Source organism: Megalopta genalis, chromosome 8 (genome assembly GCF_051020955.1).
Source record: "Megalopta genalis isolate 19385.01 chromosome 8, iyMegGena1_principal, whole genome shotgun sequence".
NCBI classification, from domain to species: Eukaryota; Metazoa; Arthropoda; class Insecta; order Hymenoptera; family Halictidae; genus Megalopta; species Megalopta genalis.
The window spans coordinates 9,632,504-9,649,833 of NC_135020.1; the positions used below are offsets into that span (position 1 = coordinate 9,632,504).

The 17,330-nt window shown below is 41.6% G+C and overlaps 1 protein-coding gene and 1 long non-coding RNA gene across 2 annotated transcripts in view; one reads left to right on the forward strand and one right to left on the reverse strand.

Moving 5' to 3' along the window:
* Rat1 (5'-3' exoribonuclease 2 Rat1) overlaps nucleotides 1-17,231 on the reverse strand; it is a 68,378-nt gene extending 51,147 nt beyond the window's left edge. Inside the window, exons 1-15 of the mRNA XM_076524186.1 lie at nucleotides 17,000-17,231; nucleotides 16,577-16,680; nucleotides 16,384-16,495; nucleotides 16,133-16,306; nucleotides 15,898-16,060; nucleotides 15,343-15,803; nucleotides 15,043-15,252; nucleotides 14,830-14,958; nucleotides 14,608-14,756; nucleotides 14,357-14,525; nucleotides 14,189-14,278; nucleotides 13,946-14,102; nucleotides 13,371-13,599; nucleotides 13,080-13,286; nucleotides 12,750-12,832 (exon numbers count right to left, since the gene is read on the reverse strand). Coding sequence (XP_076380301.1) covers nucleotides 12,750-12,832; nucleotides 13,080-13,286; nucleotides 13,371-13,599; nucleotides 13,946-14,102; nucleotides 14,189-14,278; nucleotides 14,357-14,525; nucleotides 14,608-14,756; nucleotides 14,830-14,958; nucleotides 15,043-15,252; nucleotides 15,343-15,803; nucleotides 15,898-16,060; nucleotides 16,133-16,306; nucleotides 16,384-16,495; nucleotides 16,577-16,680; nucleotides 17,000-17,074 — 2,512 coding nt within the window. The 5' untranslated portion in view covers nucleotides 17,075-17,231. The remainder of the gene's footprint in view (nucleotides 1-12,749; nucleotides 12,833-13,079; nucleotides 13,287-13,370; nucleotides 13,600-13,945; nucleotides 14,103-14,188; nucleotides 14,279-14,356; nucleotides 14,526-14,607; nucleotides 14,757-14,829; nucleotides 14,959-15,042; nucleotides 15,253-15,342; nucleotides 15,804-15,897; nucleotides 16,061-16,132; nucleotides 16,307-16,383; nucleotides 16,496-16,576; nucleotides 16,681-16,999) is intronic.
* Nucleotides 10,424-14,328, forward strand: LOC117227855 (uncharacterized). Its single transcript, XR_004492160.2, has 2 exons — nucleotides 10,424-11,409; nucleotides 11,533-14,328. It is a non-coding gene; the product is annotated as an uncharacterized LOC117227855 (long non-coding RNA).
* Nucleotides 17,232-17,330: the final 99 nt, after the last annotated feature.

Here is a 17,330-nt window from a genome sequence, read left to right on the forward strand (position 1 = left end):
ACGTTAATATACTATATAACGTGTTAATATAATACACCATAAATATTCTTAACACTAGATTTACGGAACCCGTCAGAACAACGGGTCACTAATTTTTTAATTCAATATTATCCACATCGTAAAGATGCATCCACGAGTTATTTATTCAATTTATATGTCTCCTTGCAGCAGATGTTACAATAACACTTGTTCAAAATCAGAATAAATGTCTTATCGTTGCCTTTGCAAACTCACATGAAACAGCTGTTTTTTGGGGGTCCGTAAATCTAGCGTTAAAAATGTAAAATTATACTATTCAATTGCGAAACAGTTCGCTCGCACGTTGCCCTTGAAATTTCGCGAACAAGGTAAATGTTTCGCAAGTTTTCGGGGACGGTCGACGAGAATACAGAGAGAGAGAGAGAGAGAGAGAGAGAGAGAGAGAGAGAGAGAGAGAGAGAGAGAGAGAGAGGAGCGGCCAGTCGAGAACCGAAACGATAATGCTCCCATGGTTCGCCGCTGGGATAGATACGGTCTGTTTTCCATGGTGTGGGGCTGACGGGCGTCACCGACAGCGCCGTGGCTAATTTCCTCGGCATTGAGCCGCATTGTACTCTAAATCGGCCTTCCCGCCTTCGGAAACCCACCCCCCTGAAACCGCAACCGGCAACCTACACCAGATCGCTCTCTGTACGCCGATCGAAACCCATTTAACGTGCCCGTAGGGCATCGGGTTCTATAACGTTCGAATTGGTCCCTAACTCCCACTCCCCCCACTCCCCCGCCCCTCGTTCACTCTATAACTTTCTGTCCAGCCGAACTGATTGACCCTTAATTTGTCATCATTTTATTATTACCCGTTAAATCGAATCAGAGACAGAGGACTCCTCCCGCTTTTAACACGTTCCCTGCCAGACCGTTTTTTGAAGACTTTCCGTTCAAGCCGCGTGGGGCGTATGCGCCCCACGCTTTACATTTGTATTATTTTGTTTCTGGCGTATGCTTTACAATAATTAAAATAGTGCAAAAATCATAATTATCAAGGAAAGGTTGTATAGTTTAACATGCATAACACAGCAAACCAATAAGTTTATTTTTCTAGGAATTACTTTAACAAATACCTGGCTGATCATTGTTATGCCAAGCGAGTTGCATCCTCACATATAATTTTTTTTATCATGCCTATATTAGTTTAAAATATAACATTTTAGTTAAATTCAAGTTTGTATGCGATTACAAAGGGATGTTACGATGAACTTTGTTAAAACATGGCAAACATAAGTGTGGTTTATCCACACAACTATCGCAGAATGTAACAACTTTTACAGTACTATAGAACTATAAATCAATCCCAGCTTCAGTGAAGCAGTAAGTATTGTGTCAACGACACGCGAATAAATGACTGATCGGAATAAGAGAAATGCAGTTAAAACAAGTTACAGTAAAGAAAAATTGCCCATCACGCCGCGTGGGGCGTATACGCCCCACGATTAAATGAGGGCATCAGCAATAGTATTAAGATGTCCATAATTAACTGCATAATGAATTTTTAAAAAATTCTTCATTTTACAATGATAATACCAAATGGCTTGAACGGAAAGTTCAGCGTGGGGCGTATACGCCCCACGCGGCAGGGAACGTGTTAATGGCCATTAATTCCTAATTCACGTCGTGAACGATCGAGAAATATTATTATTATATCTTATTATTATATAAATATTATTATAAGTAATATTATTATTCACGAAGCTTCTTCCGATGACGTCCGTCATTGCAGATTGTATTGGATTAGCGAGTAAGTAACTTCGGCTTGTAACAATAGACAGCGTTATGTTCGCATTGTCATTCTTTTGTTAAAGTTAGAATCTTTTGTTGTCTTCGGCTTTGTTATTCGAGGCTTGTACCACGTTTTTACAATCATTGACAATTCCTGACTGTAAAAACAAACCGTGAAGCTCGAATAATCGCATCTCCTCTTCCCAAATTGCCCATTTTTCTGCGCGATCTCGGCGCGTCGGTAAGGGAGACATTGCCGTATTTGTAAATTCAGTAGCGTCTCCCATACTGACGCTCGGATTATGCCCAAAAACGAACAGTTTGGGAAGAAGAGACGCGATTATTCGAGCCTCGCAACTCGTCCTTACAGTCGTCAATAATAACGACAGCCTCGAATCGCGCTTAATCGAGTTTACAATATCGTTAATCGAAAAAGATCATGTACCAAACAAAAAGCTAGTAAGCTACGCATCTTACGGAATATGTACACCTTGAAGCTCGAATAATCGTATTATAATCGTATCTCCTTTTCCCAAATTGCCAATTTTTCTGCGCGATCTCGGCGCGTCGGTAAGGGAGACATTGCCGTATTTGTAAATTCAGTAGCGTCTCCCATACTGACGCTCGGATTATGCCCAAAAACGAACAGTTTGGGAAGAAGAGACGCCTCGCAACTCGTCCTTATAGTCGTCAATAATAACGACAGCCTCGAATCGCGCTTAATCGAGTTTACAATATCGTTAATCGAAAAAGATCATGTACCAAACAAAAAGCTAGTAAGCTACGCATCTTACGGAATATGTACACCTTGAAGCTCGAATAATCGTATTATAATCGTATCTCCTTTTCCCAAATTGCCCATTTTTCTGCGCGATCTCGGCGCGTCGGTAAGGGAGACATTGCCGTATTTGTAAATTCAGTAGCGTCTCCCATACTGACGCTCGGATTATGCCCAAAAACGAACAGTTTGGGAAGAAGAGACGCCTCGCAACTCGTCCTTATAGTCGTCAATAATAACGACAGCCTCGAATCGCGCTTAATCGAGTTTACAATATCGTTAATCGAAAAAGATCATGTACCAAAACAAAAAGCTAGAAAGCTACGCATCTTATATGTACACTCGGCGCCAAAAGCGAGCGTTCTCGGACTCGCGACAGACCGTTAATTAAAATCCGATTTCTCGCGATAGAAACGTCGGGTCGGCGATGACCGAGCAAAGGAATCCGAATGTCAGTCCAGAAAACGGTTTCCCGGATTCCGCGTGGCAAGAGTGCACACACGGAAACGTGTTGTCCGCTGAAAGGCTGCTGCGGCGGTGCTTCTTCGTCGGTATGGATCCGCCGTTAGAAATTACCTCTCGTCCCATCCGCCATCCATCGTCACCGAGGTGTGCGCCTATTTACGGTGCCGCGGGTACTCTCCCCCCTCCTCCCCCCCTTTCTCCACGGTCTTCTTCTTTTTTCCTGCCGGGCCATCCCACGCTGCCACCGCGAGAAATTCCAGCCGCTTTCACGAGATATTACCTGTAATGTCCGCGGCGCATCCATTACGGGTCATTATCCATCCATTAGTCGTTTTCCACGGGTCCGTGGACGCCTCGAAAGAAGAACGGTTGCACGGTTCGCCACCGCGGAACGGCCTGCGCGGGTCCCCCCCACCTCCCTCCTTCGCCCTTCTCATCCTCTTCATCCTCTTCTTCGTCGGCCGTTTCGAGAAAGGGGCGAACGGGAAACCTCGCCTCGCCTCGCCTCGCGAAAACCTTCGACTTTCTGGTGACGACGGAGAGACATTCGAGAAGCGAGACACAGCCCGATACAACAGGCGAAGGACGCCGCGCCGCAGACCCGTTCCACGGCTGATTTCAATAAAATCCAGGGGAATAATAGATCTCTCCTCTCCGTGCTTGCACAGGGCTCTTTGTGCGCCGTTTCTGCTCTCGGATCGCTGGCAACTTCGTTCTCTATTGCTTTCTTGCCGTCCCTCGGTGCTACCCGCGAGCAATATGTCGCGCAGACGGCGTTCGGCGTCGCGCTTTGAAATGCCGATGACACCCGAGCGGCACGAATTTTCGCTTCGTTTTCGCGGTGCTTCGAGTGGGGACGTTTAGCTTGCAATTTTCGCGCGTTCGAGGCGCGCGAATGTTTCGAACTAGACGATATCGTTAAAAGGAATATGGGTAGCCCTCCTATAATACGGTAATTATAGTAATAATAATAATAATAGTAATAATAATAGTAGTAACAATAGTAATAATAATAATAATAGTAATAGTAATAGTAATAATAATAGTAATATTAATAGTAATAATAATAATAGTAATAATAGTAATAATAAGAGTAATAATAATAGTAATAATAATAGTAATAATAATAATAGTAATAATAAGAGTAATAATAATAATAATAATAGTACCGTGTTATATGAGACCCAGAGTAATAATATTAAAAACAAATATTTTTTGTAATTCTATACAAGCAAGTTAACTTTTATTAAAGATATAAACATACGTATAACATAAAACGAAAAAAAAAGGAAAACAAAAAATATTATTTTCATCTAGTGTAACCTTAAAATTCAATAAATTTCTCCCTCGTCACTGCTCAGTGCAATCAAACGAGAACGTTTTTTTTCGGTGAAACGATATCACTTTCACTTTCTGAACCTTCTTCTTCGTTCAGATTTTTTGCACCTTCCATCCTCTTCAAAAAAGATCTGTTATTTTGGTTTGTTTTCTGGCTCTTACAGGGTCATCATAGATTTCACGGTACGACGACAGACAATTTCGCGGCTCCCTTTTGAATCTTCGGCTTTTCGCAGCGGAAGTGTCCCAAAGTGTCCCAAAATTATGGTATTTCCGGGTAATGTTAGATTCCTGAGGCGATTCGAAGCAACTTTTTCCTTTACAAAAATGTTCTCCGACGCTTCGTTAACGAATTATTAACGAAAAACGCTGACCAATGAGAGGCGAGCATGCTTAACGCTAGACGTCCGAGCGAATAAGCGGAACTGGGCCTCGCGCGCTCGTTGGCTTGGCCGCCGAGCTCGCCTCTCATTGGCCAGCGTTTTTCGTTAATAACTCGTTAACGATGTCTCGGGGAAAATTTTTGCAAAGGAAAAAGTTGCTTCGAATCACCTCAGGAATCTCTAATTTCCCGGGTGTACCATAATTTTGGGACATCCTGTATACGCTTAATTATAATAATTACATAATAATTATAATTATATATTTATATATTATAATATGTATAATATTATTATATTAATATGTAATAATATATATATAATATTATAATATTATAATAATTATATTTATATAATTATAATAATTATAGTTCGTTGTTCCTTCCCGTCGTTATTTCAAGACACTTTAGCGTTCAAATATATTAAACAAAGATCACGCTAGCCAGTGCTGTAGAAGTACAATATCGTACAAAAGTATTCGCAATATTCTTATCGCGTTAGACTGAAACAGCATTTTAAAATTAATTATTATAAATTGCAGTGCTATACCACCGTTCTCGCCACCTACAGTCAGAGAGAAGAAATCGCTAATCCGCATTATTTATGCAATCATTGCAATAGATTGCCCAAGCTTTGTCGGCGCACTCTGTTCCCAACGGTGCTCGAGTATCCGCAAAATGTCCGCTCGAAAAGGTTTAAATTCGTTGTCGTCGTTTTCGTCGGAACGGCCGGAAGCGCGATCCGTGGCTCTATCCCCGTGGAAGACAGGAGTCCCGTCGTCCCGGTAATTACGATCGGAACGGGTAACGAGGACACGTGTTTTCCATGGAAAAACCTTCGATCCCGAAGACGAGCCGGAACAAAGCGGTCGCGGTAGGAGGGGAGAGACAGAAGAACGGACAGAGGATTCTCTTCTTTAAATGCTCGTTCACCCTCGCCTATTCATCCCGCGTATGTCTACCTGCGATACAGCCTCCACCCCCATTAATCCATAGGATCCCATTCATCTTCGAGAGCGTAGGTGAGTTTGTCCTCGCGATCTCTTCAGGCACTCTCGATGGCTCGCGGTGGATTCCTTTTCGCCCTGGAACTTCAAAGCGTCCACCAAACGGACCCGAGGGGAGAGAGAGAGAGAGAGAGAGAGAGAGAGAGAGAGAGAGGAAAAAAAACTATTTTATTATCGCAATCCGCTTCTTCTGCCGGCCGGATCGGTCTCTTCTAGGATCCTTCAACGGCCTTCCCCCGGCAAGCCTCGACATTCTCTTCTGCGGTCATCTTGTTCTCAAGGCACTCGCGCACAATTCTACAGGGTGTCCCAAAAATGTCTCGCAATCCGAAAGTAGGGGATTCCTGAGGTGATTTGAAGCAACTTTTTCCTTAGCGAAAATGCGATCCGCGGCTTCGTTTACGAGTTATTAACGAAAAACAGTGCGCCAATCAGAGGCGAGATCATTTGGCACGAGACGGCCGTGCCAATGAGCGGAACCGGGCTCCGTGCGCTCGTCGGCTGGGCCGCCGCGCGCCAGCCGAGCTCGCCTCTCATTGGTCAGTGTTTTACGTTAATAACTCGTAAACGAAGCCTCGGAGAAAATTTTCGCAAAGGAAAAAGTTGCTTCAAATGATCTCAGGAACCTCCCATTTCCGGATTGCGAGACATTTTCGGGACACCCTGTATAGAGAATTCTATCGTTCGTTGCGCTCGCGAAACTACGCGTCCTGCCGACGATTTTCGGCCCGTTGTATAGCGGGATCTGCTCGAACGAAACGCTACGGTTTCCAAGGAAGATGTCTGCAATCATTTAGACAGGTGTTCCGAGTTGACGCATTTGTTTATAGTTCATATTTTGAACAATGTGATTTGAGGTTAGAGCATCGGGCAATGAGATGTCTAACGATCCTGCACGAGAAATAAGAAACAGCGAAGTCCGTTTCGAAATTTACTCAACCGCGTTGTTGCGTTAAACTTCGCCGTTCGCTGGATAAATAGTTTAAACAACTTAACTAAATAGCCTAAACAATTTAACAAAAGTCGGATCTCTGCGCCGATAAGCGAATCCGGGAGACAAATCCGTCAAGTCGTCAACAATGGCCCACAAAAGTGTTCGTACACCACTATAAAATTATTTATTGACTTATAAAAATGTAATGAAATTATTCTTTATAAAAGTGATATTTCAAGCGCAATAACTTTGTCAAGGCTGGACCGAGTGACTTGAATTTTTGTTTAGACGATACTGGGATTAGTCTACTGGACGATAACCATTTTTTTTTTTAATTTTGACATAACCTTGACATAACCTTCAGTTTTTTAAATCTTTCGACGCCTGTAGAGCTCGACTCTGCGTTAACCGAATTCGATTAAATTTAGTATAATATATTTCGATAATAATCTATTTTCAATCAAATTTATAGTATAATATATAATGTATAATAATAATATAATACTGTATAATATATAAGTCACCGGGTTCTACGAAAGGTATTTTCTAAATTTTTGTTGTATTCCCAGATAAAAAGACCTAAGAAACGAGAGTTTACATTTTTATGTCATCCCAAGTGCTAGCAAAATTAAAAAAGGCACCTTAGTAATCGTCCAGCAAACTAGTCTAAATCATCAAAAAAAAGAAATGCACTCATTTAATTGAGTTTTAAAAAGCTTACAACGTTTTAGAACGCGAACGAACACTTTTGTGGGTCACTGTACTGCAAGAAAGTTCGTCCGATTTCGTCGCGAAACAACAAAAAAAAGCGGTCGCGTTGGCCGGCTCTAATTTGCGGCACCCATGATCGCGAAAGCGCGCCGGACGGACAGAGAGCGTAGGAGATATCTCGGTATCACCGGTAGCCGGGTTAGATAGCGATTCGAGCAGCCTCCATTCGTCTTGCGCCCGGTTTCTGCACGATTCGAGCCTCCGTCGGCGTTGCTACCGCTGCACGAGTGTTTGCAGTCCACTCGAAACCAGTCCCGAACGAGCTCGCAAGCACGAGGAAGAGGGAGAGCCGGCCCGGGAACAGAGACGGCTGGACAAAGCCGTGGAGAGACGGCCGGAGAGACATCGGTCGAGGCGGGAGGCCAGGAACGAAGCTTAATTTGTCTAACGAGGGGCCTCTGCACCTGTCATCTGGACGGAGATACGAACAGACGTAGGCCAAACCCTCTCTCTCTCTCTCTCTCCTCTTTCCGCTCTCGCAGTCCTCCTTCCTTCGCCCTCCTCTTCCTCTTCCTCCCCGGCTTCAACCCCCTTCGGTCCGAGGAACGTTTGCTTGCTTACTCGCCGATCGACAGGTTAGCTTTCCCCTATGACGTGTGTTTGACCCGTTCCTAGGGGAGCCTTCGCGAGATTCCAGTCAACAGAGATCGGGTCTAGGACCGGCTCGCGATTCAACGTTGTCAACAGCGTGTCGAAAAAGCTGGGTCAGTTTTCACTCTTGTCCACGCCCGTTGTTTTTACGCGCCGCCACGAGTAGCGACGAAATTAATGCACTACGACAGCTAGTCTAGGTTACATTAACTCTATACTATACGCGCCGCCACGAGTAGCCCCCCTCCCCCCCGTCATGGTTGCGACGAAATTAATGCACTACGACAGCTAGTCTAGGTTATGTTAACGCTATGCCGTCCGCAGATCTTAGATATGATTCTTTTGTTTGACGCTGGCACAATAGCTTGGAAATTTTGGATTTAAAAGAAAAATTCGAAGATGGTGGTAATATAAATTCCTAAAATTAAGATGGGTCGTCCAAGAATTTTCGTACTTAATTCTTAGTTAAATAAGCGCAATGCTATAGTTAGTTTGCTGCCTTTTAACGCCGATGAAATATAGTTCAAATGTTATTTCAGTTTTTTAAAATGCCACCAAAGTGGTACCACCGGCATACAACAGATAGTTGAGACGTTTATTTTGAAAGTGGCATAAGTCACTTTATTTTCAAGTCGATATATTTAAGAGTTTGCGTTTTAACACGTTTAAAAATATGGATGCTAACTTTCGAGAAGATTTACTTGTATTTGTTATCTCAGGATACTGATATTTTTCTCAGTATAAATAATTTCGGATAAACATTAAAAAATCACCACTTTTCATTACGGTAAAGTGACTTATGCCACTTTCAAAATAAACGGCTCAGTTTCTGCATGGCACCAGCGTGGTGCCACCGGACGGCGTAGTGTTAAATTTTAGTATTGCTAATCGTTAAGGTTATGTTGCGGCCGGATGTCATCCAAAACCGGAAGGTACGGATTCCGCCGTATGAAATATTTTACACATGATTTACTAATAATTAACATTAATGTTTAGTAGATTTCCAGTAAATGGAAACAAAATTCGATCATTTCGTGATTAAACCGAAATTAATGCACTACAACAGCTGGTCCATATTAAGTTTTAGTATCGTTAATTGTTAAACGACAGTTGTGGCCGGAAGTCATCCAAAACCGAAAGGTACGGATTCCGTCGTATGAAATATTTCACACATAATTTACTAATAATTAACATTTATGTTTAGTAGATTTCCAGTAAATGGAAACAAAATTTGATCATTCCGTCGTCGATGTCCGAGGACGAAAATAAACGAAGACGCGACAAAAACGAAAATTGTATCGATCAGCGCAGTCGTGAAGGAAATCGTAGCGCGGGCGATCGAGGTAACCTCTATTCTAAAACTCTTGCATAAGCGGTGCGATTGTGGACGCGGTAAAACGCGAAAACAGTTTGCTTTGCTTCGTTTGCACATTGTCAGAATTCATTAGAATCTTCGTACACGAACGTCGACGCGGTTCAACTCGAACTGTTGCCTTCGATTTTCACCGATTCCGATCAAGGCTTGACCGGGCCCACGTCATACTTAACTGGACCCAGATAACCTTATACAGTATCGTCCACTCGAGCGTCACAGTTCTTCTCCCGCTCGAATGTCGCAGAATTATCCTCGCCGATAAGTGGAACCGCTTCGATGCTTCGATGCTTCGAAACAGGAAACAGTGTACAGTAACTTCTCCCTAATCGAAGATTGTGCACGAAAATGGACAATTCGGCGAGAGGAAACACGATTGTTCAAGCCTTACGGCTCGTTTCGGTAGTTACCGGACTGTCGACAACTATAAATAAATACTCCTCGGGTCATTTGAAGCAACTTTTTCCTTTACAAAAATTTTCTCCGAGCCACCGTTAACGAGTTATTAACGAAAAACAGTGACCAATGAGAGACGAGCTCAGCTGGCGCGAGGCGACCGAGCCAATGAGCGGAACTGGGCTTCGCGCGCTGGTTGGCTGGGCCGCCTCGCATCAGCCGTGCTCGATTCTTATTGATCACTGTTTCTCGTTAATAACTCGTTAACGGTGTCTCGGAGAACATTTTTGTAAAGGAAGAAGCTGCTTCAAATGATCCGAGGAACCCGCCATTTCCGGATTGCGAGACATTTTCGGGACACCCTGTATATATTAATATATATAAATAATCGTATCTCCTCTTCCCAAATCGTCCATTTCTGTGCACACTCAGAACGTGAATTAGCGAGAATTTACTGTATTTCACCAGCCTTCGTTGCGCAAAACCAGTGAACAAAGCGACGAGAAGCAATTCGAGCGATTGTCTAGAGTACCTATTACCTCTCCGGATGAGTGTCGCGGTGACACCATCTAGCGACACTTAAGCGAACGATACTGTATATCCTTACCGATAGACTCATCGGTTAGAAATTCTCGCGTGGATCACCACATCGACCGATAAAACGTCGGGCAACGGTCGGCGACGTCGATCGTCGCAAGCGGATCTCGGTAGTCGTGTGGTGCAACGCGTGTGTGCCTGGCGTTTACGCCCCTCGGTAAATCAATCACACGCCACGGTCCGTGCGCGCGGACGCGTTGTTTTTACGGGTCCGTCGCGTCGTGTCCGGGCTCCTTGGTCGCGTACGCCGGTCACGCCTCCCGCAGCGGAGCGAAAGGCGTCGTTTACTACGGCGTCGCGTCCGTCTGAAACCGTAATTCATCTTTCCGGATGTCGGGACGGTTCGGGGGCGGCTGACCTCCGAGAGAGTTTCGAAATCATCCGGCGGTCGTTCGACGGCGTTCCGTAAAACGAGAGACGAGTTTGTTCGGTTTGACGGCCGCACGCCGGCGGGAGGGGTTAAAAAAAACAACGGCGCAACGACGGTGTAACGAGAATCGCGCTGGCACAAAGCGATAGAGTCGCGCGCCGTTCGCCTTTGTGATTCAGAGCAGACACGCCGGAGATCGCGCAGGGGTGTGGGACAGGCAGACAGACAGACGATATACGTGAAAGCTCGGGAGGTGGAACATCCGCTAATTGGATAATTACGGAGTGCGCCGCGTTTGTTTTATAATTGGGCGAAGCCCGTGGAACAGTTCCTAGCCTCGACGTGCCAAACAACGAAACGGCCGGAGTCACGCTCTACGTGACGAACTACCCTCGCAGCTAATCCGAACACCGGAACCCCTCGGTTCTAGCAGCTCGCCCGCCCCCTGCCGCGACGGGCTCGTGGCTCCCGTCACTGTCTCTGACCCCCACGAGACCCGACTCTGCCCCCCTTCACGCCCCTTCATCCACACCCTACTCGGACAAGCACCGCCAAGATTCTAGGAAAGCGGAATCAATTTTTGACGCTGTCGAGCCTGATCGAATTAGACGGAATCGTTGATAAACGGGGCCTCGGATGATCACACGTGTAAACGTGTAGGTGTTATTTTTTTAAATCAAGATTGAAAATCGCATCTGGCTTAATCGTAGCTTCATTTCTGGTCACGTGAATCGAACGAAGATTTGTTTAGCCCTATTGCGAGATTTATTCTGTTCCAGCATAAAGTAAATTGCTTAGAAGAGTTTGTTAAACAGACTGTTGTAACGAGGCTGGAATTATTGGTTGTACCTTAGGCAATCCGCAGTGTACTGGATGTAAGTAACGGTACTTGCAGTTGGGGTAATTAATAAAAATAAATAACAGCACATGCAGATCATGTATGTTGAAAGAAAACAATTATACGAAATCTATCAAAACTTTTTTTTCGACTGTATCACATTACTTTTTGTTGGCTTGGAATATTTTAACTCCATTCGAAGCTGATATATTTTATAATTCTGCAGTGGTATATTTAGTCTTATTGAATGACTTAAATAAATTTTATATTGCATCATAAACGATGTATAGAGCGAGGAGCAAAAGTGTCCACGCATCTTTTAAAAGAGTATAACTTTTTAAAATTAATCGAAGTGACTAGAATTTTTCAATGAAATTTTCAGTTATATAAGTTACATCAATTATCAATTCTTACATTTTTTCTATTCCAAGTAATAGCAAAATTTAAAAAAAGAAAAGGAAGAAAGTATTTTAATCATTGTACAGTGAACTAGTGCCTCTAACATTTACCAAAAAATTCAAGTCACTTCGACCAGTTTTAAAGAAGTCATACCATTTTAAAAGGTGCCACATGCTTTTTAATCGCATGAAATTTTGTAACATATTTTCGCCAATGAGAAAGCGTATAATCCGTCGGTATCAGACCGCAATTTCCTTTGCACGCTGCAGGTATTCATGTTTATAAGAAATTCGGCGCTTGTTCGAAGCGAGATCTCTCAATGGAATTTGTACAGATACGTAGTTACAATAAAGCAGAAGATAAATGTAAGAATGGATTGTAATGCGTACAATCGATAAACTAAAGGGCACTCTGAAAACGCCTTCAACCGATCGACGAGCAAAATACGAAACAAGTATGCGAACCATGGGGTGGGTCGGCCACGCGACCTCCATCGTGATGGGAAAAACAATAAACACCCCTGCGTGATTTTTTTTTCGGTACTGCCGTTGATGGCGAAGAGTCGCGTGCGCTCTAATTTGGCTCTCGTAAACTATGTTATTGTTTGAAAAACGGAGAGTACCGAGCTGATTTAAAGATAAGAACTTCTTTCCCCTTTCAATTCGAGTCCCAATCTCTTTTTCAACTTCCAAATCGTTTTTCTTTTAAATTTAAATGATCGCACGGTTTCAATAAAATAAAATGCATGCAATAACTCACCGTGCTGATTATCTGGATATAGACTTGGTGGTCCAGACACGGAAGTATACGGAGATTGTGCTCTATTATGGTTTGTATAATGCCTGCGAGCAAACAGATTTGGTAAATATTAATGACTGTATTAATCATGAGACGATAGAGTTTAAGTCTATACTTAAGGCTCGTGATAGTTAGTTCAAGTTAGCAGCTGATTCTATTAGCACAAAAATGTGCTTGCAACAAATTGGAAAAGATCTAAGAGAAGTTATTGAGAAAATTATTATTTAGAAATTAAGAAAACCTAAATAGTATATCTAAATAAAGAAAATACACAATATTGACATAAATTACCCAAGCATCCTACGTCCAGCGTCGGTCAAAGACGCAGTTTGAGTTGCAGGGGTGAAACCGATCTGAGGTTTAAAGACCTTGTCATTGCTACGCTTCATCCGTTCAAAATCTACCGGTTTTAATACTTTCGGTGGTTCTCTGGCGTCCTTCAACCTCTTTGCGGGGAAAATAAAATTACTGCTGTATTGCGGATCTTTGAATCGAATGCTATAACAAGAATACGAAACGAAAATAAATATAAGCCGAGTTACAATGAACACACGATTAAAAATGTATACCGATCGTGCGTACCAATATATTTTATTATTTTTAACGGGACGCCCGTATATAGGGGAGGATAAAGTGGCACCATCCCCAACACAATCTTCTGACAGCATCACAGCGCCGCGCATCCCATCTATAGATATAGAAGTTTCTACGTCCGATTCAACATTGTTCATGTACAATCCTTTGATAAAATTGTAACCGCTGTTTTCCATTCCAACATACAATCGGTCGTTCCCCTTGGTATTTCGTTTTACTACGAAAAAAAATTATAACGGATGCAATTGTGCTCTTGGAATCGAATATAACATACAGTTTCCCTCTAGCATCACATTTTGGCGGTCTTCTGAAGGCATATTATTATCCTCGCTATTATCTCATGACACGTCCGCCAATATGTAGACCTCCGAAAGAAGAGGCGATGAACGAGAAAAACGGGAAAATTTCGTGCGAAAATTTTCTCATCCATCGAATATACTACTCTACTTTGCCTCCGACGACGAATTTGCAATTGTTTTTCTACCGTGTCGTGTTATATCACTAATTGCGTAACACGGAGGAAAACTGTACGTTTAGAAAGATTGGCAAAATTAATTTCATACTCTCTGCTTCTGTTAGAAGCTCGTAATATGGTTTCAATGTCTTGAAAAGTCTTTTCTCATCCACGAATGGAAGCAAAGCAACTCCTTGCCAAGCCAACCTTCTGCCATTCAGGTCTATTTTAAAGTCTTCAGGATAAAAATCTATAATTAGCGACCTCTGCAAATGATTTTATGAGAATTAATTAAATATCGCAATAAATGTTCAATTCTTCTTTTTTAAATATAACACTCTATTAAACTTACAGGATCGCTCATTAACTTCGCCCACGGAGCAGGAACGTGACTGCTACTAGCAGCTGGAAATACGCTCATCAACTGCTCTAACGGACGGAACTGCAACAATTGAAATATTAATTGTCTATTAAATATGAATTGCTCCTGTACACGTTTAGTAGATTTATTTTAGCTTACAGGTTCTGTTCCTTTTTCAAATTCTGTCGATAAACCGCCAATATTAATGAAATCACTAGCGAAGGGAGCATAGTGATAAGGAAAATACCATTTCCACGACGCGCAACCTTGATAATAATAACGTAGAACCCAACACAGACCACGTACGTATTGCAAAGCTATATTGTTTCTGTATAAACAATGCAAAATTTTTTACCTATAAATGACTGATCATGTTGTTTGTAAATCATAACGCATTACAATGTTATTACCTAAATTGCAAGTTATCAGATGTAATATCAAATTTCGATTCATAATAACGATCTTTAAAACCATCTTCCCACAATCGTACTTCGTCATGCGCTTGTTCATCCACTATATCTTCTTCGGGGGATAGTTTCCTCTTCTTATCAGTTGATTCCTACAACATATTTGAAACACACTTGTAGAATATAAAATCACTAATAAATGTAGATTGAACTACACAGTCATACCTCTGGTTGCATCATGCTCTCTAGAGCTTTATTATGACCTCCTCCTGTGTTATAATTTCTACCTTGGACACGCATCTGATAAGCTTCGTAACGGGCGTTTTGTACCGGCTTAACTCGTTCACCTAATGGCTGTTATCAAATAGATATTTTGTTAACATGATCACTGATATTAAAAGAACATTATTGCTAATAGCTTGCTACGATAATGTATACCATAGGAGCAAATTGTCCAGTAGGAATCCACTTCGGCTTGCTATTACCGATTCCGTGCATTCGATTTTTCTTCTTTTGCTTTTCACGCTCTATGAATAATAATTCATTCTCCTGCCTCTTCTTAAAAATTACGTCCTCAACATCGCCGAGCTCGGACATGATCAGTTGAACTCTATCTAAATTCACATCTCCGCTCTCTGTCAAAAAACCCTGTAATAACAATTATTATCATCGATAATATTATTATTTAACAAGTATTGTCCTCAAATAATATGGTTGCGTTGAATAAATATTACGCACTCCTGTTTTATACACTGCTGATTTATACAACTTAACGAGCCTATCGATTGCCCCCTCTCTAATCTCTAATGATGGGAGGTGTGGTAAGAAATCATTTCCTACGAAAAAACACATGAATACCCAGTCGTCGATGGCTCGTTCAAAATCGTACTTAAATGGTAGATCAGGCATTTCCAATTCTCTCGCTAAGTATTCCCTGAGTACGTTTAAACGCACAAATATAAACAAGGTTTCAGTTTCCAAAGGAATCTCTTCTTCTTCGTCGTCTGCTTCCGCACCCGTACATTCCTTCATATCATGACCTAATTGACCGCATATGTCACACGGTCTCGGTTTATTTGGTTTGAACTCTTCACGAATAATTGTAAAATTCATTTCATGCGTTGCAAGTCCTAACATAATTAAATCAGCATCTGCTCCGCACAAAACGTGTTGCGTATTGGGATCATGATCGGGTTGTGCTGTTATATAAAAAAAAAAACCATTTAATATATGTGCGGAAGGATGAAAATTGTATTTTTGTATAATAACTTTGGAAACTAAATATTTATTTACCTCTCTGTTTACGTATAAAATCCATTATCTTGTGTTCTCCTTCGCCTGGTACATTTGCATCACTTAAAATTACTTTTATCTTACTCCAACCAGGGTCATTATTCATACGAGCATGAATATAGTAATGCAAACATTTCGATAATCTAGCCATGAAAGGTGTACCCTATAATCAATATAGTCACTTGAAAACTGTTTCCTTGAACACCTTAATACAAAATAAACCGATTCTACTAACCGGTGTAATACAATTGCTGTCAAAATGTTCCTCCTTTGGCTTTTCTGGTGGCAATATTGCACCTCTTGATATCAATATATCGCGTAACCTTTTAATTTCATTAATTCTCTCAACTGTCTCCTTCGACGCTCTGAATCTTCTTGATCTCTGTTGATTCATTTTGGCTCTAGGTGCCTATGAATATTATTTTAATGTACAAACATATTGTTGACATAAAGTTACTAACGTTTTCTCTTAAATGTAAAACTTACAACTCCATCAATGGCCATGTAAAGCAACTTCCGAGGTCTCACAATACAAAATAGACGGTCGATGCATTCAAAGATAGCTTCCATCATTTCCTCTTCATTTTTTGGAGCTGGTCTGCGATAATATTACTGATCATGTAAAACATTTTCAAGCACAGAAAACTTTACATTGCTAATTAATTAAATGAATATTTACTTATCCTCTGGATGTGTACAAGGATGAATAATACCATTCATGTCAAGATATAGATTATCAAATTCTACGCCATTCGGGTTTGGATCTTCTGAATTTATAGGTCCCTGCAAATCATTAATTCCTATTAGTTACAACACAAACATACTATTTCAAAAATCAGTGTATACTTATTTTCAAGCTCAACACTGAATTATATAATGACAACTCTTCATATCATTACTACATTTTTATCACAGCACAGTAGTGCAAATACAACTGTCAATAAACGTATCCAAAAACATGAAAAACACGTCACAAGCCATTGAAGTTATTACATAATATAGAAAAAAATCACGAACACTTTGTAAGAATCATAAACTTTGCCTATGCAACCGATATCTGTATAATTAATCATTCATCGCACAAACAAACAATCTAACCTACCTTTTGTTCGGTGCATTTGACAATCACAGAAGGGTACTTTTTACTCAACCATCGAAAAAAAGCCGGTACACCCATCTTTCACACCTCGTCGTTCTCTTTTGATGCAGTTTACAGTTATTTTGTTGATCGTTTCCCAAAATATTTGTTTGTAAATTAAGTGATCTCGAACTGTTTCCACCGTTTACTCACATCACATATACGCCTACACAGAACAACGACAAACCTAGGCCAGTGTTGTAAGATTTAAAGAATTTCTAACCCAGCGCCGTCGACGGTAGAGAGACGAACCTCAGCTTGCGAGAATGACACTCTATAGAATAATAGATTGCTG